The sequence below is a fragment of the Nerophis lumbriciformis genome, linkage group LG17 (assembly GCF_033978685.3).
Source record: "Nerophis lumbriciformis linkage group LG17, RoL_Nlum_v2.1, whole genome shotgun sequence".
Taxonomy (NCBI): domain Eukaryota; kingdom Metazoa; phylum Chordata; class Actinopteri; order Syngnathiformes; family Syngnathidae; genus Nerophis; species Nerophis lumbriciformis.
The window spans coordinates 25,082,501-25,108,170 of NC_084564.2; the positions used below are offsets into that span (position 1 = coordinate 25,082,501).

The following is a 25,670-nucleotide window of genomic DNA, read 5'->3' on the forward strand; positions in this document are numbered from 1 at the left end:
GTGTTTTTCACGTAGAATATATATTACTAAAATATATCCTGTATGCTAAAACTTCTTGAAGTATGTATTTTTTTGCATCTAGAGCACATACTATAAGTGCAGTCTCCCCCCTATTCACCATCAGCGGTTAAATGTTGATGCACTGCATGACTGCTGCTAAAATGCCCATAAAAAGTGATAGATGTCTCCCGCTTTTTTGAAAACATAGCAAAGGACCACAGGTAGGAGGAGCATGATAACATGATATATAGTATAGTACCGGTACATGCAAAATCTTCATTTAAATAATGCGGTCTGCACCACTTTTTAATTGCGCACGCAGTCTTAGTGGATGGCGATGTAACACGCCCACTAAGAGTACACACTATTTTAGTAAAACAGGCTCTTAGTCGTTTTCCCTCCATTATGGTGAGGATTAGTATATTTGAAGCTGCTTCGCACTGTGGATAGACAAGGCATGTATACCAAGGGACAAAGTTGCGGTAAGATCGCCCATCAGTTAAGTGAAGTGAAGTGAATTATATTTATATAGCGCTTTTCTCTAGTGACTCAAAGCGCTTTACATAGTGAAACCCAATATCTAAGTTACATTTGAACCAGTGTGGGTGGCACTGGGAGCAGGTGGGTAAAGTGTCTTGCCCAAGGACACAACAGCAGTGACTAGGATGGCGGAAGCGGGGATCGAACCTGCAACCCTCAAGTTGCTGGCACGGCCGCTCTACCAACCGAGCTATACCGCCCTTAAAAAAATCTATATATATCTGCCCCCGATCCGATCTCATGATCGGGATCTGGACATCTCTATTTTTATCAACTTTGTTTTATACTGACATAACCCTTTTATCACCGTTTATCATCCGCCTATGTTAAAAGGTCCCTTTTTAAGGACAACCATGGGGCGCTGGACCGAGAGTCTCGTTTCTCGCCTCTCTTCAAACAGGAGAGCAACAAGATTTCCACAGAAGACCTGATTAAGCTTGTGTCAGAGTATAGAAGGTAAAACAGCTCACCTTGACATCTTCCAAAAACATTCTTACAACATTTTAAACCAACTAGGGCGGAGAAGACCAGCAAGCTTCAGACCATTCCTGGGACTCTGGACATCACAGTGGACTATGTTCCACTGGAGCTTCCAAGTATGACCATTTAGACACATCTTCCTCTCCCATGCTGCCCTAACGCTCTCTCTCGCTCTCTTTAAACATATTTTTTTTGTGTGTGTGTGTGTGTGTTCAGACTGCGTGACGTCCTCGTACATACCCGTGAAACCCTTTGAGGATCTGAGCAAACACCAGCCCACAGTGGAGGTGGAGGAGTTTGTCCAAGACACCACCAAGTTCACTCAGCCGTACCGTGTGTATAGAAACCACATCTACGTCTACCCCAAACATCTCAAATATGATAGCCAGAAGAGCTTTGCCAAGGTAAAGGAGATCAGACCATTCATAATTTAAGTTTTGTTTGTGTGTAATATATTTTCCATGACAATGAAATGGGCCTCAACATTATGGAGGTTTATTTGGGTCTTTATTACAAAATATTTTTTTGGGCATATGCTGACAATTTCATTGAATAAAAAAATGTGGGCCCAATTTGTGTGTTTAAAAATACAATTTGTTAATATTCAGTGTTTTAAATTTCAGTGTGTAAAAATTCAGTGTAAAAAAAAAATCCAGCGCAGAAATATTTGTTGCTTCAAAAGTCACCTCATTGGCTGGTTCTGAGACGGATTGATTGCTTCTGTCTTAGTTTACCGGAACTGAGTCTTGAGTTTTGAAGCAATTAATATTTCTGCACTGAATCTTTTACATTGGATTTTAAAACACTGAATTTTTACACACTGAATTTTATATACTACATTTTTTTCCTGCACTGATTTTCTTTTACTCTAAATTTGTATACACTGATTTTTTTTGCACTTACTTTTTACACACACACACTTTTAAATCACATTTTTTTTAATTCGCATAATTTGATTTACAAAAAAAAGGCAGTAGGTCCAAAATTCCAACACAAAACATTCTGCTACATTAATTCAGTGTCCAATAAAGCTTTCGTAATAAAGACACAAGTTAACCTCTAAACAATAAGACAAGTCTTTCTCAAACGTTTTCAGACTGATAAAAGCAAAATAGTAAAATGTGTCTTCTGGCTGTTTTGTCTTGAAATGGATCTTTCGATTTAATAACAAAGTCAGAACAACAACTAGCTGAACTGTCCTCATTTTCAACCACCCTGCCAAACCGCACACACACTGTCACTAACCCTGTGGTGCACTCACAGTTTAAAATCACTAAACTCTTTAACTTTAACAGCACGGTCGCTACAATGATTAGGAATAGTAATTAAAATCCACTTCACCTTGTTGGTTTGTATTCTTGGCGTGGAGCGGGAGGCAGTGTCGACAATCATGTGGATACTTCCCGAATGTTTTAAACCATTCATCGCTTGTCTATTGTTACTCGTATTGAGCTCACAAAATTAGGAAAATGCTGTAAAATTGCCACAAAAAAAACCCCACTTAAAAACACACAAAGTAGCTCAGTAGCTAATCACAGCACAGAGATTGATAAGCCCACACACAATGGATGTGCTGCCAGGTACCAAATAGCTGCCCTGCAGGCACACAATGGGTGGTTGAAATGTTTATACATTGAGACAAAGTTCGTATAGCAAAGCATATTTTTATTCTGTCTGTGGTTCGTGAATCAAAACGCTCGTATAACGAGGGGTTTGTAAATCTAGGTTGCACTGTATACAAAAAAAAAAAAGAATAGGCCCCTGAATGTATTGCCAGTTAAACTATTTTAGGCTTTGGATAAAAAAATTCCAAAGAAATATGTTTCAAAATGTTTGCAATTTTAGCTGCAATGCAAAATGTTCAACTACTCATGAGTCTTACCATATCAGTTATTTAATATTTTTTGTGTCCATGGTCTACATGTGTATTGGATTTATTGTCAATCGGATGTACTGATGGCAAAATTGTTTCACTTCCCGGGGGGCCGCAATACATCAGGTATTGAGAGAGGGTCGTGTGCAAGACCCCTAAAATCTGTAAAATGTTTTGTTAAAGCTCTCAAAAGGCATAGGAAGGCTTTAATAATAATAGTGATAATGGTAATGACAATGACAAAGAATATATTATCTATCAAGAGTGTTCTTGCACCTTCGTGCTTTGGTCCTAACAAGCCAAAGAGTAAAATAGTAAAATGATAACAAATAGAAAATAATTTTAATACAAACCCCGTTTCCATATGAGTTGGGAAATTGTGTTAGATTTAAATATAAACGGAATACAATGATTTGCAAATCATTTTCAACCTTTATTCAGTTGAATATGCTACAAAGACAACATATTTGATGTTCAAACTGATAAACTTTTTTTTGTGTGTAAATAATCATTAACTTTAGAATTTGATACCAGGAACACGTGACAAAGAAGTTGGGAAAGGTGGCAATAAATACTGATAAAGTTGAGGAATGCTCATCAAACACTTTTTTGGAACATCCCGCAGGTGAACAGGCAAATTGGGAGCAGGTGGGTGCCATGATTGGGTATAAAAGTAGATTCCATTAAATGCTCAGTCATTCACAAACAAGGATGGGGCGAGGGTCACCACTTTGTCAACAAATGCGTGAGCAAATTGTTGAACAGTTTAAGAAAAACCTTTCTCAAGCAGCTATTGCAAGGAATTTAGGGATTTCACCATCTACGGTCTGTAATATCATCAAAGGGCTCAGAGAATCTGGAGAAATCACTGCACGTAAGCAGCTAAGACAGTGACCTTCGATCCCTCAGGCTGTACTGCATCAAAAAGTGACATCAGTGTGTAAAGGATATCACCACATGGGCTCAGGAACACTTCAGAAACCCACTGTCAGTAACTACAGTTGGTCGCTACATCTGTAAGTGCAAGTTAAAACACTCCTATGCAAGGCGAAAACCGTTTATCAACAACACCCAGAAACGCCGTCGGCTTCGCTGGGCCTGAGGTCATCTAAGATGGACTGATACAAAGTGGAAAAGTGTTCTGTGGTCTGACGAGTCCTCATTTCAAATTGTTTTTGAAAACTGTGGACGTCGTTTCCAAAGAGGAAAAGAACCATCCGGATTGTTATAGGCGCAAAGTTGAAAAGCCAGCATCTGTGATGGTATGGGGGTGTATTAGTGCCCAAGACATGGGTAACTCACACATCTGTGAAGGCGCCATTATTGCTGAAAGGTACATACAGGTTTTGGAGCAACATATGTTGCCATCCAAGCAACGTTACCATGGACGCCCCTGCTTATTTCAGCAAGACAATGCCAAGCCACGTGTTACATCAACGTGGCTTCATAGTAAAAGAGTGCGGGTACTAGACTGGCCTGCCTGTAGTCCAGACCTGTCTCCCATTGAAAATGTGTGGCGCATTATGAAGCCTAAAATACCACAACGGAGACCCCCGGACTGTTGAACAACTTAAGCTGTACATCAAGCAAGAATGGGGAAGAATTCCACCTGAGAAGCTTAAAAAATGTGTCCCCTCAGTTCCCAAACGTTTGCTGAGTGTTGTTAAAAGGAAAGGCCATGTAACACAGTGGTGAACATGCCCTTTCCCAACTACTTTGGCACGTGTTGCAGCCGTAAAATTGTAAGTTAATTATTATTTGAAAAAAAAAAAAAAATTTATGAGCTTGAACATCAAATATCTTATCTTTGTAGTGCATTCAACTGAATATGGGTTGAAAATGATCTGGAAATCATTGTATTCCGTTTATATTTACATCTAACACAATTTCCCAACTCATATGGAAACGGAGTTTGTACTTGTATAACTTCTTTTTACACTTGCAACGTCCTGGGAACTGGCATACTATGCAGTGGACATTTGTGTTTGCAAGCAGGGCTTTTTTCTGAAAAGTGTGCCTCGAAATATCCACTGGAGAGGACACTACCTTTGCTGCACATATATTGACACTTACAGTACCTTAAAGTGTCTCACCAATATTACCACATTATTTATAAGCTACTCAAAGGTCTGCTGACCACATTTAGAGACACCCTATTTCAAAAAATGTAAACCTTATTGTTCATTGTCAAATACCATAGTAATGACTACAATCGTTGGAATGGGTGATTAACTATTTACTTCGTTATTACAGGTGAGTTACATTTTCTTTGCCTTTATTTATTTATTATTAATACAGTGGTCTTTGTGTCCACAGGCTCGTAATCTAGCAGTGTACGTAGAGTTCCGCAGCACAGACGAAGAACTTGCCAAACCTTTAAAGGTAACTTCAAAACACCATTATTTTGCCATGAAAACATAGCCAAATTTTGAATTTGTCTTGCCTAGTGCATTTATGGCAAGCCTGGAGGTCCAGTCTTCACCCCAGCAGCCTGTTCCACCGTCCTACATCACTCTCAGAACCCCGACTTCTACGATGAGGTGGGCTCAGCACATGGAAACATTATCACATCCAAACTTTTTGGTGCTTCCAAAGAACGTACACGATCGATCCAAGTTGTTTTTTCTACGCCAAAAGGTGAAGATCGAGCTCCCTACCCAACTTCACGAAAAGCACCACCTTCTCTTCTCGTTTTACCACGTCACTTGTGATATTAACGCTAAGACCAACGCAAAAAGGAAAGAAGCCCTGGAGACCCCCGGTGAGCATCGTTAGTGTGTCGGGTGGGGTGGTATTCTATTTGTTTTTCAACATTCAGTGTGTTTGTGACTTTGTAGTGGGCTACTCTTGGCTGCCTCTCCTCAAAGAGGGTCGCCTGTCATCTCAGGAGTTCAACATCTCTGTCTCCAGTAACCTGCCACCTGGTTACCTGGCCATAAAAGAGGCCAGCAACACCAAGGTAAGAGGCATTAGAACAGGGATATTCAGCCGGCGGCCTGGGGGCCAAATCAGGAATGACACCATACTTTTGACACTCGAGTTCAGTTCAAAACTTGGGCGGCCAACATTTTTGCAGGTAATTCCTAAAAACAGTAGAGTGCTCCTGTTGTGTAGACAAACTTAGCCCACTGTAAACACATTGGGAAATCCTTGCATTGACATTTTAACCTTATGAGTAGGGCTGTATATCGTTCGGATTTTATCGATACTCAATCCAATCCAATCCACTTTATTTATATACAGTGTTGGGTTAGTTACTGAAAACCAGTTACTAGTTACTTAATTTCAAAAGTAACTCAGTTACTTACACCAAAAAGTAATGCGTTACTGTGAAAAGTAACTATTTAGTTACATCTGTTTTTTGTTTTTTTTAAAGCTCCCATTAATGCCCTTTTAGCCTTCATTTCAGTACTGTTGATCAACTTGACATGCATTTGCATCACTGAACTTTGCTAAGCCATGTGGTCTACATACAACACACAAAGACAAAGATATGTTTCAGAGGGCCAATTTATTTAATTTGGAGATATTAATTAATTTCCCACGGCACACTAGTGTGCTCTAGAAGTCTAGAATGAAACAGTATATAAGAGAATTGACAGAGTGTGTACCTTCAGTGCTGAATGATGAGCAGAGGCAGAGTTTGGAGTGTTTTCTTTAGCTCGCTTTCCATGTTTATGTACTCACTGTCCAGGTACGTGGAAAATGTTTTCCGTGCCATTTGTTGTTTGACGCCATGCTAATTAGCTGCCTGAAAGCGGGTGACTCCACTGTAGAAATAGCCTGCATGTCTTCGAGCACATACGCTGCAATGGCTCTATCAATGTTGGCCTGGCTAGCTGTCCCTCCGTTAAAATACTTAAGTAAAGGTGAAGTGGCATCGGAGTATGTGTCTCTCTTTACTAGCTTTGTCGAAGCATGTTTCTTTTGTAGCTGTTTCTGCAGATTTGAATTGCTGTTTTGGGCAGTAGATAGGATCTTTGATCCAAGACACATGTTATTTTCATTGTGCTCGAGTCTTGACAAAAGAAAAGTAGTGAGAATATCTCCATGTTAAGAAACTCTGCTTCGGCTTCGCCATGATGTCTTGTTAGTAAACACAGACACGCCTCTTCTCCCGCACCTCTTCTGCAGCTCTCCAGTAAAACACACTCAGATCTTCTCAGTTTCTAGCCGATACTATATAAAAAATAACGTAAAATAACGCAGTAACGCATCATGTAGTAACGGTAACTAAGTTACTGAATATAAAAAATAACGCGTTAGACTACTAGTTACCGCCGAAAGTAACGGCGTTACAGTAACGCGTTAGTCCCAACACTGTTTGTATAGCACATTTAAACAACAAAAAAATGTTCCGAAGTGCTGCACAAACATTTTAAAAACAAGATTCAAATACTATAATTAGCTCCACCAATGACTGTATAAAAACAAAATGAATAAATATAAAAACAATATAAAAATAAATATGATTAAAAATTATTTTAAATAGTAAAACCAATTAAAACAACAAATAGAAATACAAATGTAAAAACACAAAGGACCACACAATTCACGTGGTGTTAAAAGCCACAGAATAAAAGTGGGTCTTAAGGCGAGACTTAAAACACTCCACTGTGGGAGCAGTTCGAACATGGAGGGGCAGAGTGTTCCAGAGCTGAGGGCCGACCACAGAGAAGGCCCTGTCTCCCCTGGTTTTAAGTCTCGTCTTGGGCACCACGAGCTGGAACTAGCTCTCGGACGTCAGAGCGCGTGCAGGAGTGCAGGATACTGATACCAATATCGATATTCCTTATCAAAACCGGTATTCATTGGTATTCTTATCGGTACTATATGTAATTTGTGTAAATAAAGATATGAAAAAATGCATTTTTATTATAATTTTTTGCTCCAGCAACATAATGTAAGATCTCACAGCTGGGAAGTCATTTATCAACACCTGCTTTGTAGGTCTCAAACAAGTCAATTATGTTTGATTGTGCAGTTGTTATGTAATCATCTTGCAAAGACCACACAGATCCATCACTGTGTTTCTATTCATTACAATTGCTCTCAGTATATCCATCCATTTCCTACCGCTTGTCCCTATAATAACATTTAGAATGTTAGTAATAAAATAATAAAGTAAAATAATCTAAATGTATGGTATTCCTGATAATTCACATACCGTTAACATGCCATATCATACTGAATATTTCATATAAATCAATACAATCAAGTTAGGTGGGTGTGCATTTTGTAACAATAGGATTTGTTATTTGTGTTTTTGTTCCACACGGACCTATTTGAGTGACGAACAGGAAGCCAGTGTTGACAGTCACCGATGTATATTTGTCTGTATTTGTTTGTATAATGTAAATAAAAAAACCCAGTGATTATTTAAAATGTTTCACTTTTTTGAGTGGATTACAGTATTATTGGCCTGTGGATTACTGGATCGCTAAGCCTTAGAGGATGGTCGGGTTGATGAAAAGTGCCGAAGTGGCGGTTGTGAGTTAAGTGGCTTTCACTTCAAACTGACACTAACTCTTATTAGCGTGCGTGACTTTGGGGACTAGGAGTAAATACTGTTGTGTTACAAACTTTTGTGTGGTGTTGTTTCCTTATTTGTGACTATTCCAATATGAATCAAGTGACAGCATTTCATAATGACGACCGATAAAATACCGATAGTAGTTTCATTAGTCCAGAATCTCAAAGGTCTTTCTGGACCGACCTAATTAGGAACCAGTACCAAAAATTACCGATACACGGTATATATCCCTAGTCGTGTGCATTTCCTTGTTTCTTCTTCATGACGAGGGTGAGTCCATAACACGCTAAATGGCTGACGGAATAATTGTGTGAATGTGGCTGATTTAATGTGAATAATTTCATTGGTCCACCGTGACCCATTCAGCAATTTCAATGGTCTGATGTGACGAGGCTAAATTCATAGACGGAATGCGAAGCCTGCGAACCCGGAAAAATCTATAAATTAGCCAAAACACTGTATAAAGCATGGGAAAAAAATAGCAGCTTAAAGCCTGGAAATTAAAGTATATAGATACACCGGTCATATCATTAGGTACACCTGCCCACTCTCGAATCGACACGTACTGCAGAAAAAAAGTTGCTTTTACAAGCATTTACATGTCACATGTCCGTGTGATTGTGCGTATGACATGATTAGATGAACTTAATACTTTATCCTACCTTCTCTCAAGGTTCCTCAAACCTAGTAATAATATCGCAATGGTGCCGTCCTTTTCCATCAGAGATTGGCGGCTAATCCAATTTTGCACTGGGACCATCTTGACAGAACAGTCCCTTATAAAATAGTGTGGACTAATAAACATGGAAGTTTTTATTTTACAGACATCAAAGTGGGTGGGAGGGCATTAGAAAAGAAAGGATGACACGCGAGGCTATGTCAAAATAAGTACGTCTACCTCACTGTGACATCATAACGTAGTGTTGAAGAAAAAACGCAAAGCAGACCAGACTAATTATTTAAAGCTGCATGCAAGCTTGCGCCCAAATACATTAACCTTATGACTGTGTTTTCACTGCAGGCCAAAGTGGACCAATGTGATCTTTATCAGGCTCCAGTATAAACACGCACAGGCCCTAATGTGACCTCGACGTCACTTGCATGCGCAGTTCAATAAAGTCAAAACAAAGGAAGTTGACCCGATTCCGCAACTGAACAAGGAACTCGCTACTACTAAAGAAAACTACAGATCAGTGCGTTAGTGGGTTTGTGCCGTGGCTTTTGCGAAGAGGAAGTAGACTGCTGATGAGAAAACAACTGCAGCAGGAGGAAGAAGAAAATTGCAAATATCATTCCTGCGCGCACGACTGACGTAGCTCGACCAATGATGACATAAAAGTGGCAAACAGGTCGTTTTTGAGCCGAGGCACATTTTTTTCATTGAAAAAATCTGGAGGCACACCACCAGCAGAAATCATTAAAAAACTAAACTCAGTTGACAGTAAAAAGTCGTTGTCGCAATTGTCGGGTATGACTTTAAAGCATAACCAAGCATGCATCACTATAGCTCTTGACTCAAAGTAGGTGTACTGTTACCACCTGTCACATCACACCCTGACTTATTTGGACTTGTTTGCTGTTTTCCTGTGTGTAGTATTTTACTTCTTGTCTTGCGCTCCTATTTTGGTGGCTTTTCCTGTTTTTTTTTTGTTTTTTTCCTTTAGCAGTTTCATGTCTTCCTTAAACGCTATTCCCCGCATCTGCTTTGTTTTAGCAATCAAGACTATTTAAGTTGTTTTAATCTTTCTTTGTGGGGACATTGTTGATTTTCATGTCATGTTTGGATGTGGACGCCGTCTTTGCTCCACAGTAAGTCTTTGCTATCGTCCAGCATTCTGTTTTTCTTTACTTTTTAGCAAGCTCGGTTTTAGTTTCGTTCTGCATAGCCTTCCCTAAGCTTCAATGCCTTTTCTTAGGGGCACTCACCTTTTGTTTATTTTTGGCTTAAGCATTAGATACAACGACAACCCCTTGTCTCACACAACGTGTTCCCGACATCTACAAAGCAATTAACTACCGGCTGCCACCTACTGATATGGAAGAGTATTACACGGTTACTCTGCCGAGCTCTAGACAGCACCGACACTCAACAACAACACATCATTTGCAGATTATAATTACTGATTATCAAAAAATTATTTTAACCCAAATAGGTGAAATTACATAATATCCCACGGCACACCAGACTATATCTCACATCACACTAGTGGTTGAAAAACACTGCTTTAGACTGCAGTCACATTTGAAAAGATCAGATTCCAACTCCTGATGTGGCCCAAATCTGTTGCGAAAATATCAAATTTGAAGCACTTTGGACCGTTTAGACTGGTGAAAAGATATCTGATCCGTGTCACTTATGTGGGGAAAAAAATCAGATTTGGTGTTTAGTGTTAACGAAGCCATTGATTTGAGACTTTGGCATAGTTTCATACGAGTATCCAACTTTGTAACAACATTCATAAATCAGAAAATATAAAAATCATCATAGGTCGCCATAGGGTTGTACGGTATACCGGTATTAGTATAGTACTGCGATACTAATGAATCATATACGGCACTATACCGCCTCTGAAAAGTACCGGTCCGTTACCAGTTAGCTACTTCTAAATCACTAATCCTTGCCTCCATGGCGACAAAGTAAGTTTCTTACAAGTATCATCCCTGCAGGACGAGGAATAGCTAAACATGCTTCACTACACACCGTAGCTCACCGGCGTCACAATGTAAACAAATGTCATTGGTGGATCTACACCTAACATCCACTGTAATGATACCAAGTACAGTAGCGTATCTAGTCAGTACTACTATGATTACGTCAATATTTTTTGGCATCACATATTCTTTCATTTAAAAAAAAATTTATCTAATGTTTATAAACGCAGGAAATATGTCCCTGGACACATGAGGATTTTGAATATGACCAATGTATGATCCTGTAACTACTTGGTATCGGATTGATACCCAAATTTGTGGTATCATCCAAAACTAATGTAAAGTATCAAACAACAGAAGAATAAGTGATTATTACATTTTAGCATAAGTGTAGATAGAACATGTAATAAGAGAACGGAAGCAGATATTAACAGTAAATGAACAAGTAGATTAATCATTAATTTTCTACCACTTCTCCTTAACAATGTTGACAAAATAATAGAATGGAAAATGACACAATATGTTACTGCATATGTCAGCAGCTAAATTAGGAGCCTTTGTTTGTTTACTTACTACTAATAGACAAGCTGTCTTGTATGTTCACTATTTTATTTAAGGACAAACTTGCAATAAGAAACATATGTTTAAAGTACCCTAAGATATTTTGTTAAAAAGAAAGCCACTAATGCAATTTTTTGTGGTGCGTTTTATTTAGAAAAGTATTGGAATCATTTTGGTACCGGTACCAAATATTGGTATCGGGACAACACTAGGTCCCCATCATAGAACACATTTACTATTGCTGAAAGAGGCCATCATTCACTTGGTGACTTGTGTGTTCTTTGCAGAATGGAGCTGATGTGAAATGGGTGGACGGGGCCAAGGCCATCTTTAAAGTGTCAACCAATGTCGTATCAACTGTGTACACTCAGGTACATCTCGGTGATCCTTATCACCTGTGGTTAGACTGATGTTCTTTACCTTTCACCGAAACGGAAACACACTCGAGCCCTTAATAAGGAATCAGTCCAACCTCTAACTTGGAACGGTTTCTCCTGGATTCCTCTCCTCCTGCCAGGACCCCCACCTGAACCGGTTCTTCCAGCAGTGCCAGAAAAGAGAGCTGGACCTCTCTCACCCTCCTACCTCTGACTTCCTCAACTGCCTGAAGGTTAGAGAAAAAAAATCCATTTCCCCCACTGATTTATCGAATAAGCCCAAACTATTCCGTGTCTAATCAGTAAAACATGACAGAATGTCAGACTTTATTTTGCTCCCTGCCTCTTTGTGGTCATGAGCCTTTTCCAATCCTTTTACTCTCCTCGTCTTTTCCTCCTTCTTTTCCACACTCCTCCAGGGTCTCCTCAGTATGGAGAAAATCCCAGTGATCATCAGATTTCTGCCAGTGCTCTTTAACCAGCTCTTCAAGGTTCTGACTCAAAATGACAATGACGATGTCACTACTGCCACCACCAGGTAGGTCATTGTCATTACAACATTCTTATGGGGATAGTTTGTTGACGTCTGTGTTTGTACATAATACATTAATTCTGGCATTTTAATAAATAAAACCAACAACTTAGACAGCCAGAATTAATAAAGATAGTTTAATATTTTTGACAAAGTAATAACATTGTAGGTATTTACATTATATTATTATCAGGGATGTCAAATGTAATGCATCAACTCATGTGATTAATCACAAAATATTATCGCATTAATTATTTATAAACGCAGAGTAATAACCCAATTAACCCTTAACCACAGATGGTTACCTGAAAGTTCTGTGTTGTTCTACGATCGGTTATCAAGTCAATGTGTATGTCAGTGCAAAAATGAGCGAGGAAACTCCAACTGGCGTGCAAACTTAGAAATGTAACTTCAAAATAAACCCCGACTGGACTTCAGACAAAACTCTTACCAAGTTTTCAGTTAATAAATGACATGCATTCAAGGAAAGCATTTAAAAATGTTCTTGTATGACATTCTGACAACAAAAAAAAGCTTTAATCACGATTAATCAAAAATCACGGGTGTCATTATTTTGATTCAAAAGGTTAATCATTCAACAGCAATAACTAATATTAGGGATGTCCGATAATATCGGCAGTCCGATAAATACTTTAAAATGTAATATCGGAAATTATCGGTATCTGTTTCAAAAAGTAAAATTTATGACTTTTTAAAACGCCGCTGTACGGAGCGGTACACGGACGTAGGGAGAAGTACAGAGCGCCAATAACCCTTAAAGGCACTGCCTTTGCGTGCCGGCCCAATCACATTATATCTACGGCTTTTCACACACACAAGTGAATGCAAAACATACTTGGTCCACAGCCATACAGGTCACACTGAGAGTGGCCGTATAAACAACTTTAACACTGTTACAAATATGCGCCACACTGTGAACCCACACCACACAAGAATGACAAACACATTTCGGGAGAACATCCGCACCGTAACACAACATAAACACAACAGAACAAATACCCAGAACCCCTTGCAGCACTAACTCTTCCGGGACGCTACGATATACACATCCCGCTACCCTCTACCCCCGCCCACCTCAACCTCCTCATGCTCTCTCAGGGAGAGCATGTCCCAAATTCCAAGCTGCTGTTTTGAGGCATGTTAAAAAAAATAATGCACTTTGTGACTTCAATAATAAATATGGCAGTGCCATGTTGGCATTTTTTTCCATGACTTGAGTTGATTTATTTTGGAAAACCTTGTTACATTATTTAATGCATCCAGCGGGGCATCACAACAAAATTAGGCATAATAATGTGTTAATTCCGCGACTGTATATATCGGTATCGGTTGATATCGGAATCGGTAATTAAGAGGTGGACAACATCGGAATATCGGATATCGGCAAAAAAGCCATTATCGGACATCTCTAATTATTATCCTTTTTTTTTTTCTTCGTAAAATCACCCTTTTACTCCTTTAACTGAACACAAAAGGGTGACAATTTTGGCAAAACAGGTGCACCGACCATGTTGCCTGGGCTAATATGTCTCTGACAAATGAGCCACATGGTGTTGCTGTGACTAATAATAATAATAATAATAATAACTGGGATTTATATAGCGCTTTTCTAAGTACCCAAAGTCGCATTACATGTAGAACCCATCAATCATTCACAGCGATTTTAGGATGGTAAGAGGCGGGTAGCGAACCTGCAACCCTCAGGTTTCTGGCACGGTTGCTCTACCCACTACGCCATGCCGACTAAACCCCCAAGTTTCACTCCAACAAGCAGATTGACTTGAAATTTCTCACACCACTCGTTGCTCTCTACAAAACACTCACTGTAATTTCATGACGTTTTGCTGCATCAAAATGACATTTGGGGCACTGACAAGCACCTGTGTGTAAAAACTGATCAAAATAGGTAAAAAAAAAAACACGAATGAATGGAATCAGAACATCTTTGCACAGGCTCGGACGTGACTAAAGTAATTGTCTATAAGTCATTCGCCATTTACTAATGAATATTAAACTTAGAGTGTATCTGTGGTACAGAAATACTAGCATGTCTTCCAATGTATTTTGAGCCACACTAATGTACTTGCGCTGATTTGTGTTCTCGGGTACGTCAGAATGGTCTGTTGCTAGGTAGAATTCATAGGCCTGAGCTATTTTTGCACCATACTATGAATGCTATTTTTATTTAATGAGGGTTGTGAGACATGATTATGTGTAGACTTCACATTTGGATGAGTGCTCTGTATTAAATAATAAAAGAAAAACTGTGCCACAACCTTGTGTTTGCAGAGTGCTGCTCCACATTGTTTCCAAGTGCCATGAAGAAAACCTTGATCATTACCTGCACTCCTACATTAAGGTATGCTCAACATTTGGTTGCATTATGTGTGGGGTGCATATAATATCCTTGGCAGCAGGTGTGCACCTCACATGGAGATCATTAAGACAACTTTGGTTTTCCACAAGGCTGTGGAACGACTTCATAGACATCCTAATTTGCAGAAAAGAACAAAAAAAATAAAAACACGCAAGCAGGCTTCATGTGTGTGTGTGTGTGTGTATGTGTGGATATGGAGTGTGCCGGTGGCCAGGCGCCCGGAAAACTGTGCAAACACACACACAGAAAAAAAGTGGAGGAAGAAGAAGCGAGGCTAATTGAGGAGGGCACAAACTGGGACATTGTCTCAATCAGAAAGACCGCACAACCTGTTTCATGTCGGCAACAGTGGTGTTAAGCTGCGAGGGAACTTGTGGCAGAGACAAATGGCGGTGGTAGGAAGAGGAGGGGGGGGGGGGGGGGGGGGGGTGACGAGAGGAGTTCCCAGCAAGGCTGATGGAGCTGCTGTTGCCATGGTAACGTATTGGCACAATATTCAGCGCCGTGTGTGTGTGTGTGTACGTGTGTGTCCTTCTCGTTGTGTGAAAAGATGGGATGGAGAGGGATGTAATTCAATGTTGCATGTATGGAGCAGGCTGCTATTCATGTGGGGGAATTATGCACTGTACGCCTTCGTGTATGAATGAAGGGTGTTTCCTAACATAGGTTAGATCGTATTTAATTGGCATAATAATCGATTAATTGTGAGGCGACGATGGTCGATTGACCATATTTTGAAGCAACTGAGGCAAGATGGAGCGCACTTCTTGGCTGCGTCTGATCTAGTTTGCTGTCCGAACGAGGACGACGTAACATCATCAATGGCAGTGCTTCTCAAATAACCGCCGATGAGGTCGCAGTATACGGCAGGTGGAACACAGCTGCATTTTATAGCTCATGCAGATGTAGATAACGCTGCTCGATGCTGACCAGCCACGATAATTCAAATGCAGCCACTGCCATCTTGTGAATTTAATTAAAAACTGCATCAGAAGGTCTCCACTGACGGTGGGTACTTTTGTAGGCACCTACCTAATGTTGTCGGTACTACCGTGTATCAATTCACATCAAATCTAACAGTGCAATGTTTTTATCCCTCTGTTGCAAGTGACGTCACGTCCGGTTCCCAATTTATGAGTTGCGAGTGTTGGATTACATTTTGGAGTTGTTTTTATGAAGAGCAATACATTTTTGGGGTTATATGGTTGTTGTTTTTTAACTCAATTTCTGGGTTTTCAAAACTATGAACCATTTTTGGGTTGTTTTTTCAATGAATAATGCATTTTTGGGTAAAATGCTTTTTTTTATTAAAAATGTGCTTTTTTTTTTAGGGGAATTTTGTTAAGGATTAATCTCATTAACATTATTTATAATCACACATATTATGTACATGAAAATATTTGAGCAGGCTGTATAGAACTACTATTGTCAAGATCCGCTGCCCGGATCATGTTTGTTTAGTTTTTGACTACCTCGGTGAGGTGGCGACTTGTCCAGGGTGTACCCCGCCTTCCGCCCGATTGTAGCTGAGATAGGCTCCAGCGCCCCCGTGACCCCAAAGGGAATAAGCGGTAGAAAATGGATGGGATGGATGGGTTCCTGTTTTGAGCACCCCTGGGTTTGTGTTTTCGTTGGTATGACTGCAGATTGTTTTCACCTGCCTCTGATTAGTGTTCGGGACGCTCACCTGCTCCTGGGCACTAATCAGAGAGCTATTTATTCCCTGCTTTTCGCCACACTCAGTCTGGCTTTCTTATTTGCTTCCACACAACAGTTACGACGGCTACTAATTTGATTCCTGAACTAAGCTTCGCCTTTTTGTTTGCCTGTTTACATGCTAAGCTTTTCTTTTTCTCTATTCCGTTAGCTTCCCTTGCTATAGGCACGGTGGTGCTCTTTTGTTTGTGTCCCGCATGATTTATAGACAATAAATCATTTCCTTACCTGCACCTTGCCTCCGGAGTCCCGTCTGCATCCTGTGAGAACGATCCATGCAGTAAAATGCGACCCCGCCGTGACAACTATGACCAACACGGCAATTCTTGTAAAAAAAAAATGTCACTCATATCTTGCTTTTGAGTATATTTTAATGGAATAAAATAATTTTGATCAGTAGTTGGTAAGGAGTGGGGCAAACCAGTAGTAAAATGTATCATTTTTAACCAACTATTGTGTCAAGGAACGCTAAATTGCGCAACCCAATAGTTGGGTTTGGAATAACCCAACATTGTAGTGAGCATTACTCAGTTTTTGTGTTAAATAAATTCAACCCAAAGTTGGGGTATGAATCAACCAACATTGAGTTAATATAACTCAACTTTTGGGTTAAATAATTCAGCCCAATAGTTTGGTTGGGAATAACCCAACATTAGGTTATCATAACTCACCTTTTTGGTGAAATATTTCAATGCAAAAGTTGGGTTGAAAATATTAACCCAAAATGTTGAGTTAAAATAACTCAAGTTAGGTGTTCGTCATTTTCTGAACCAGCAGTTGGGTAAACATTGGGTCATTTTTTAACCCAACATGTTTTAGTGTGTAGGATGGCTCAAACACTTGGTGGGTAAACTAGCATCCTGAGCAGACTCGGTCCAACTGCCTCTAAGTAATGTTGTAATTTTTACATCTCAACAAAGTGAGTATGCATGATAGAAAACACTCAAACGTACATTAAGGAAGCGCCACTTTTCAAAATGGTCTAGCTTGATGCTAATTTTTGATCGAACTTGCCGTAGATATACTACTGATTAGCATTAGCCATTTTGTGTGGCGATTTCAATACTTCCAAAGTTGGTACACTGCAAAAACTGAAATCTAAGTAAGATTTAATATCTCAAATAAGGGTGATATTTGCTTATTTTCTGTCTGATAAGATAATTCTTCTCACTAAGCAGATTTTATGTTAGAGTGTTTAACTTGTTTTAAGGGTTTTGCTCCTAAATGATCTCAGTAAGATATTACAGCATGTTGCTGAGATGTTATGACCTATATTGAGTAAAACATGCTTGAAACTAGAATATCAAGAGTTGCAAAGCTGTGTCAGCAACACTCACAAGTATAAAACTACTTTTTCAAAGTAAGAATTTCTTATTTCTAGCATGAAAAAAAAAATCCTGACTTTGACACAATTGTGTCTCATAATTAAACTGACAGTTAATATTTAAACTTTTAACATGTGGCATTTCAAAACAATTTTGAACAGAAATAGTTCACATTCAGATAAATTCTTCAAAATTACAATTAAAAAAAATTGGCCGGGGGCCGGGCTGTAAATATATATATATATATATATATATATATATATATATATATATATATATATATATATATATATATATATATATATATATATATATATATATATATATATATGTATATACATGTATGTATGTATGTATGTATGTATGTATATGTGTATATGTATGTATATATATATATGTATATATGTATGTATATATATATATATGTATATATGTATGTATATATATATATGTATATATATATATATGTATGTATGTATGTATATATATATATATATATATGTATATATGTATGTATGTATATGTATATATGTATGTATGTATATGTATATATGTATGTATGTATGTATGTATGCATATATATATATATGTATGTATGTATGTATATATATATATATGTATATATGTATGTATATATATATGTATATATGTATGTATATATATATATATGTATATATATATATATGTATATATGTATGTATATATATGTATGTATATATATATATGTATATGTATATATATATGTATATATATGTGTATGTATGTATATATATATATATATATATATATATATATATATATATATATATATATATATATACACACACTTATATACATATATACCTTGCTCACTAATTGACTGAAAGAGCACGCACTTGGCGCGATGATGTCATGTTATTGATGGGAAAATTTTTAGACAATATGATTTGCCTGTGTATTGCCTTTTTGCCTTTCCATTAAGAACAATAAACTAGTTTTTAGTGTAAGTTTGCTGGTTTCAAGAAATGTAATGCCGAGCGCATATCATTATGTCAAGATAATGGCACTAGCATTTACTTAATTTAAAGAATATTTTTCAACATATTGAGAAAAAAGGTCTCATATTTGTTTTTTCTACCAAGAAAAGTGCACTTGTTATGAGTGAGAATATACTTATTTTAAGGTATTTTGGGGTTCATTGAGGTTAGCTAATTTTACTTGTTTTGGAAAACTTGACAAGCCAAATTTTCTTGTTCTATTGGCAGATCATTTTGCTTAGTTCAAGTAAAACACCCCTCATTTTTGTATTTTTTTCCCTTGTTTTTGAACACTGACTTTTTGCAGTGTAATGAAAACCACACCTAAGAAGCACGTTACAATCAAACAGCTGGTGTGAATTTACAGTGTAAACATTTTGTAGGGTGCAACAAAATACTACAATAAGCTAAATGGCAAAGACTACTCCCTGACTACGGCAACACACCGTAGTCAATACACTACTGCCATCTAATGTCTTGAAATTGCAACTGCATGCAAAGTCTACTGCATAATACTTGCAAATGAGACAGAAGTGTAAGAAAACAAGATATAACAACTGGGCAGAACGTTGAACAAATGTTGAACAAAAAATATATATATTATTAAACAAATAAACATTTTTTAACACACAAAGAAAATCAGAAAATTGTCACCGTTGAGTCCTGGCACCGGGAATTGGTACAGATTCGATTCAAATATAAAAGATATCCTCTCTACTTGTAATAATTGAATACAAACGTTAATTGAAACTTTTATAGCATTTGTATAATTGATTGTTACTTTTCCCCCTAATTCTTTCATGATGTTTTTCTGTATGTAGTATGTGTTCAAGACAGAGGCCCATGGCTTCAGGACAGTGCACGAGGAGTTGGCGAAAGGCATGACCTTTGACCTGAAGAGCAACGAGCACGCGGCAGTGAGGAACGTGTTGAAGGTAAGTCCCAAGTGTATAGTTGTGCATAGATACACTGACAATAATGCTATTGTTGACGTCTTCCAGTTTTCTTGGTTCTTCCTGGAACTGATTGTCAAGTCCATGGCGCAACATTTGGTTGACTCTGACAAAGTGAAAGTAGGATGAAAAAAAATACATGCATATTAAACATGTTAATATACAGCGCATGATGAGTAACATTGGGTTATTTATTGTCAGCTTCCAAGGCCGCAGCGATTCCCCTCGTCCTACCAGAGCCGGCTGGAGACCCTGGTGGAGACGGTGTCTGACCACATCTTCTGGAAGAACAAAGACCTGGCAGAGGAGTCGCGCAACGCCAACTCAGCTGTGGCAGCTTTTGTCAAGGTAGATACTTTGGATTTGCTCTGTTGCGGTTCAACACACACAGCCTCATAAACTGTAGGTAAATAAACTCACTGGCCACAACATTAAGTACACCTGCACAACCTGTAGAACTATTTACTGACAAGGAGGCAGCAACATATGCAAAACACTGGTAACAGCATGGATCACCCTCAAATATTGTGTTTGAAATGGTGTTATAGATCTTTACATGGTTCACAAATTATATTTATTTTGTTACTGTTTAACACATTATAATACTGTATGTTTTATTTATCAAATATTGAATATCAGAGACAGTTAAAGGGGATTACTTCAACCTGACCTGTAAACTTCATAAACAACAAACATGTTCTCTCTCATGCATACAATGTAATTTAAATTTTGAATATCGAAATAGTAGATTCAAATATAGATTAAATAAGAAAATATTTTGAATATATATTTTAAAATCTGTATTTTTACCATACAATATTACACAATTGTTTATGTATGTCATTTTACATTAGTGTAGGAGGAGGCAGAGTTTTGGAAATGTTTTTTTTTTTTTTTTTTTTTTTTTTAAACTAACCAAAAAAAACTTCCTCAATACAATATTGTCATTAAAAAAAACAATAATATAAAGATAAAAACATTTTGGGTGTCTAAAAAAATAAGCAGAAGGAAGCAAAGTTTATAATGTCCTGCCCCATCATGCAGATTAAATAATCTGATTCTTGATCAACAATATAATGCATAATCACCTGATATATAACAAGATTCAGTATAACATTACAAGAGACATGTTATATATAATTTCATCCAGATATACTCACAATAATAAACCCATTCATCATTTTATCAAAGGTAATTTGTATTCATACATTACACCTTTAAGATATGTTATGTTTCCTCCTCTTTGTTGTACCCACCTTTGTTTTATATTTCTTTTTAATTTGAATAATAGTGTAGTTTTGTTTAATTTCCTCATCTTATCGATTCAACTGAGTCATCCAGCAAACTGATATGCACATACTTTTAAGATGTATTCTAGTGTGTGAATGTGAGTGTGAATGTTGTCTGTCTATCTGTGTTGGCCCTGTGATCCAATCCAATCCAATCCACTTTATTTATATAGCACATTTAAACAACAAAATGTTTCCAAAGTGCTGCACAACAATATTAAACACAATTAAAAACAATATAAAATAAAAATGATTAAAAACAATTTCAAAGGGTAAAACCAATTAAAACAGTAATTAGAAAACACAATTTTAAAAACACAGAGGACAACAGAGGACCACACAACTCACGTAGTGTTAAAAGCCAAAGAATAAAGGTGGGTCTTAAGACGAGACTTAAAACACTCCACTGTGGGAGCAGTTCGAACATGGAGGGGCAGAGTGTTCCAGAGCTTAGGGCCGACCACAGAGAAGGCCCTGTCTCCCCTGGATTTAAGTCTCGTCTTGGACACCACGAGCTGGAGCTGGCTCTCGGACCTCAGAGCGCGCGCAGGATTGTAAGTTTGGATGAGGTCCGAGATATACTGAGGTGCCAGTCCATGTAAAGCTTTAAAAACAAACAGCAAGGTTTTAAAATCAATTCTAAAATGAACAGGGAGCCAGTGCAAACTCTCAAGGATTGGGGTTATATGCTGGCGTCTCCTGGCCCCTGTTAAAAGTCGTGCTGCCGCGTTCTGGACTAACTGCAACCGGGAGAGAGCTTTTTGGCTAATGCCAGCATAAAGTGCATTGCAGTAGTCCAGGCGACTTGAAATAAAAGCATGCACGACTTGTTCAAAAAGGTTAAAAGATTAAAACGGTTTTACCTTTGCTAAAAGACGAAGATGATAAAAACACGATTTTAAAACGCCATTGACTTGTTTGTCAAGTTTAAAATCGCTGTCGATAGTGACGCCAAGGCTGGTGACTTTGGGACTCACATCATTTTGCAATGGTCCCAAGTCAGTGAGGGCCGGACCAAACACTAAAATTTCTGTTTTTCCCTCATTCATTATTAAAAAATTCTGGGCTAACCAAGCCTTGACCTCGCATAGACAGTTGAGAAGGGGTGTCAGGGGGCCGTGGCCTTTTGAAATAGGCATATCAATTTGGCAGTCGTCTGCATAAAAGTGATAAGACACTCCATGCCTCTTAAAAATCTCTCCAAGAGGGAGGAGATATAGAGCGAACAGGATGGGGCCTAGAATAGATCCCTGGGGGACACCACAGTAAAGCGGAGCAGAAGAAGAAGTGGTGTCCCCCAGCCTGACAGAGAAGGACCTTTCTGATGTGATGAGGTGGCGACTTGTCCAGGGTGTACACCGCCTTCCGCCCGATTGTAGCTGAGATAGGCTCCAGCACCCCCCGCCACCCCGAAGGGAATAAGCGGTAGAAAATGGATGGATGGATGGATGAATTTGTTCATTAGCATTGCTCAAAAATGGGTTTAAGATACATGTATATGAAATTTACTGTGTAGTTTTTAGAGAGGTTATCTGTAAATAGCAATGGGTTAATGAGGCCTCAGTGAGTGTGTGGCACACTCACTATTGATACTGTTATGGTGTTTCATAATGGTCGTCCGGTATCTGCTGAATAAAACAAACCTGACCTGCAAATAAAATTAGTAGTTAGCAAGTTTTTTGGGGGGGTTTTTTGTGGAGAAAAGAAAATAATATGAAACATGCAGCTCTGGTCAATGATCCCAATAGTAAATTATTACTGTATATCTTAAAAAGATCACTTCAGTGTCTTACCTTTTTCTAAGTTCCATTTAGAAACACATTATTCCCAAAGAGGTGCACAGTTTGGTGCTTCACCGTCAAATGACACCAAAGCAATATGGGTCACATGTTTTTTTCTCTCATCATCACTCCTTATGTTTCATAAGCATCCATGCAGCAATATCGTTCGACCCATCACTGTTCCTCATTTTTTACCTGCAGCGTTGCATCACCCTGATGGACAGAGGTTTCACCTTCAAAGTGATCAGCAACTACATCAACATGATCCCTGCAACTGGCAGCAAGGTAGAAACTATAACTGGAATATACATGCCCAAAGAAATTCCTCAATGAATCTTTCTTGTAATTTATCCAGGTGTTGTGCGAGCTGAAGTTTGAGTTTCTGAGAGAAGTGTGTAACCACGAGCACTACATTCCCCTCAGCTTGCCCCTGCCCTCCGCCCGTATTACAGGTAATAGTTGTCGTTTGTCTGTGTTAGTAGTCATGCGCTGAGTCTGTCGCTTGCTGTCATTTGTCTGTTATGGTAACAAGCTCTCTTTTTTTTTTTTTTTTTTTTTTACCCTGTCACCTCTGTCTTAATGTATGTGTCCATATCAGACCATGCATCCCCAGAGCCACAAAGCACTCATGGTAAATATGTGCACACATGTTTGTGTGTGCAGTCATCACAAATGAAACTAAAATGGCATCAACAACGGATATATTGACTTAATTGAACATGCATTCTGTTGTTTTGTTTATGTATTGTAGCCTCGGTGCCTGAGTACAACCTGACAGGAGAGTTCTGCAGGAAACACTTCATGACAGGCCTCTTATTGCGAGAACTTGGGCTGGCCCTGCAGGATGAACAGGACCTCAGGCACCTGGCTTTGGCCACTCTGAAGACCCTCATGGCCAAGCACTCACTGGATGCACGCTACGCCACCAAGGTGGATAAAACACGACAAACGAAAAAGTATCACTTGATGAAACGTGACCTGACGTAGTACCCAGACTGACCCGTGTATAGCAGCATTATACCACCGTACGGATTTAGACACTTACACATACAGTGGAACCTTTATTTAGAACTTATATGATTCTTGAACATGGGTCGTAAACCGAAAAGTTTGTATACTAAAGCAGAGCTCCCCATAACAATCAATGTAAACATGCTTAATTGGTTCTGGCCTCGACAAAAATCAATTTCTTTAGTAAAAAACTGCCCAATTTTGAAGACACTATATAGTGTTTGGGGCAGCACGGTGGAACAGGGGTTAGTGCATGTGCCTCACAATACGAAGGTCCTGAGTAGTCCTGAGTTCAATCCCGGGCTCGGGATCTTTCTGGGTGGAGTTTTCTGAAGTGTTCCTGAGCCCATGTGGTGATGTCCTTTACACACTGATGTCGCTTTTTGATACAGTACTGCATGAGGGATCTAAGGTCCGTAATATCTTCACTGACGTGCAGTGATTTCTCCAGTTTCTCTGAACCTTTTGATGATATTACAGACCGTAGATGGTGAAATCCCTAAATTCCTTGCAATAGCTGGTTGAGAAATGTTGTTCTTAAAGTGCTCGACAATTTGCTCATGCATTTGTTCACCAAGTGGTGACCCTCGCCCCATCCTTGTTTGTGAATGAAAGCTGGAAGCTGCTTTTATACCCAATCATGGCACCCACCTGTTCCCAATTAGCCTGTTCACCTGTGGGGTGTTCCAAATAAGTGTTTGATGAGCATTCCTCAACTTTCTCAGTCTTTTTTGCCACTCGTGCCAGCTTTTTTGAAACATGTTGCAGGCATCAAATTCCAACTGAGCTAATATTTGCAAAAAATAACAAAAGTTTTCCAGTTCGAACGCTAAGTATCTTGTGTTTGCAGTCTATTCAATTGAATATAGGTTGAAAAAGATTTGCAAATCATTGTATTCTGTTTTTACTTATGATTTACACAGCATGCCGACTTCACTGGTTTTGGGTTTTGTAATTAGGCGCTTCCAAAAAGCATATAAAATGCAATGAACATGCAAACAGTTAGATTATGATTAGGGATGTCCGGTAATGGCTTTTTGCCGATATCCGATATTCCGATATTGTCCAACTCTTTAATTACCGATACCGATATCAACCGATACCGATATATACAGTCGTGGAATTAACACATTATTTGCCTAATTTGGACAACCAGGTATGGTGAAGATAAGGTACTTTAAAAAAAAATTAATACAATAAAATAAGATAAATAAATTAAAAACATATTCTTGAATAAAAAAGAAAGTAAAACAATATAAAAACAGTTACATAGAAACGAGTAATTAATGAAAATTTGTAAAATTAACTATTAAAGGTTAGTACTATTAGTGGACCAGCAGCACGCACAATCATGTGTGCTTACGGACTGTATCCCTTGCAGACTGTATTGATGTATATCGATATATAATGTAGGAACCAGAATATTAATAACAGAAAGAAACAACCCTTTTGTGTGAATGAGTGTAAATGGGGGAGGTTTTTTTTTGGGTTGGTGCACTAATTGTAAGTGTATCTGGTGTTTTTTATGTTGATTTAATAATTTAAAAAAACAAAAATAAATAAATAAAAACCGATACTGATAATAAAAAAACCGATACCGATATTTTCCGATATTACATTTTAACGCATTTAT

General features: G+C 38.4%; 1 protein-coding gene across 2 annotated transcripts in view; it reads left to right on the plus strand.

Annotated features, from left to right (window-relative positions):
- dock10 (dedicator of cytokinesis 10) overlaps positions 1-25,670 on the plus strand; it is a 120,273-nt gene that overhangs the window by 42,553 nt on the left and 52,050 nt on the right. For both annotated transcript variants that reach the window (XM_061972969.2, XM_061972970.2), the window contains exons 15-32: positions 874-996; positions 1,057-1,136; positions 1,237-1,424; positions 5,210-5,275; positions 5,341-5,433; positions 5,531-5,654; positions 5,731-5,852; positions 11,927-12,010; positions 12,157-12,249; positions 12,436-12,554; positions 14,859-14,928; positions 19,825-19,938; positions 20,005-20,076; positions 20,158-20,304; positions 23,228-23,311; positions 23,382-23,478; positions 23,625-23,657; positions 23,778-23,956. In XM_061972969.2, the coding sequence (XP_061828953.1) occupies positions 874-996; positions 1,057-1,136; positions 1,237-1,424; positions 5,210-5,275; positions 5,341-5,433; positions 5,531-5,654; positions 5,731-5,852; positions 11,927-12,010; positions 12,157-12,249; positions 12,436-12,554; positions 14,859-14,928; positions 19,825-19,938; positions 20,005-20,076; positions 20,158-20,304; positions 23,228-23,311; positions 23,382-23,478; positions 23,625-23,657; positions 23,778-23,956 (1,888 nt within the window). The remainder of the gene's footprint in view (positions 1-873; positions 997-1,056; positions 1,137-1,236; positions 1,425-5,209; positions 5,276-5,340; positions 5,434-5,530; positions 5,655-5,730; positions 5,853-11,926; positions 12,011-12,156; positions 12,250-12,435; positions 12,555-14,858; positions 14,929-19,824; positions 19,939-20,004; positions 20,077-20,157; positions 20,305-23,227; positions 23,312-23,381; positions 23,479-23,624; positions 23,658-23,777; positions 23,957-25,670) is intronic.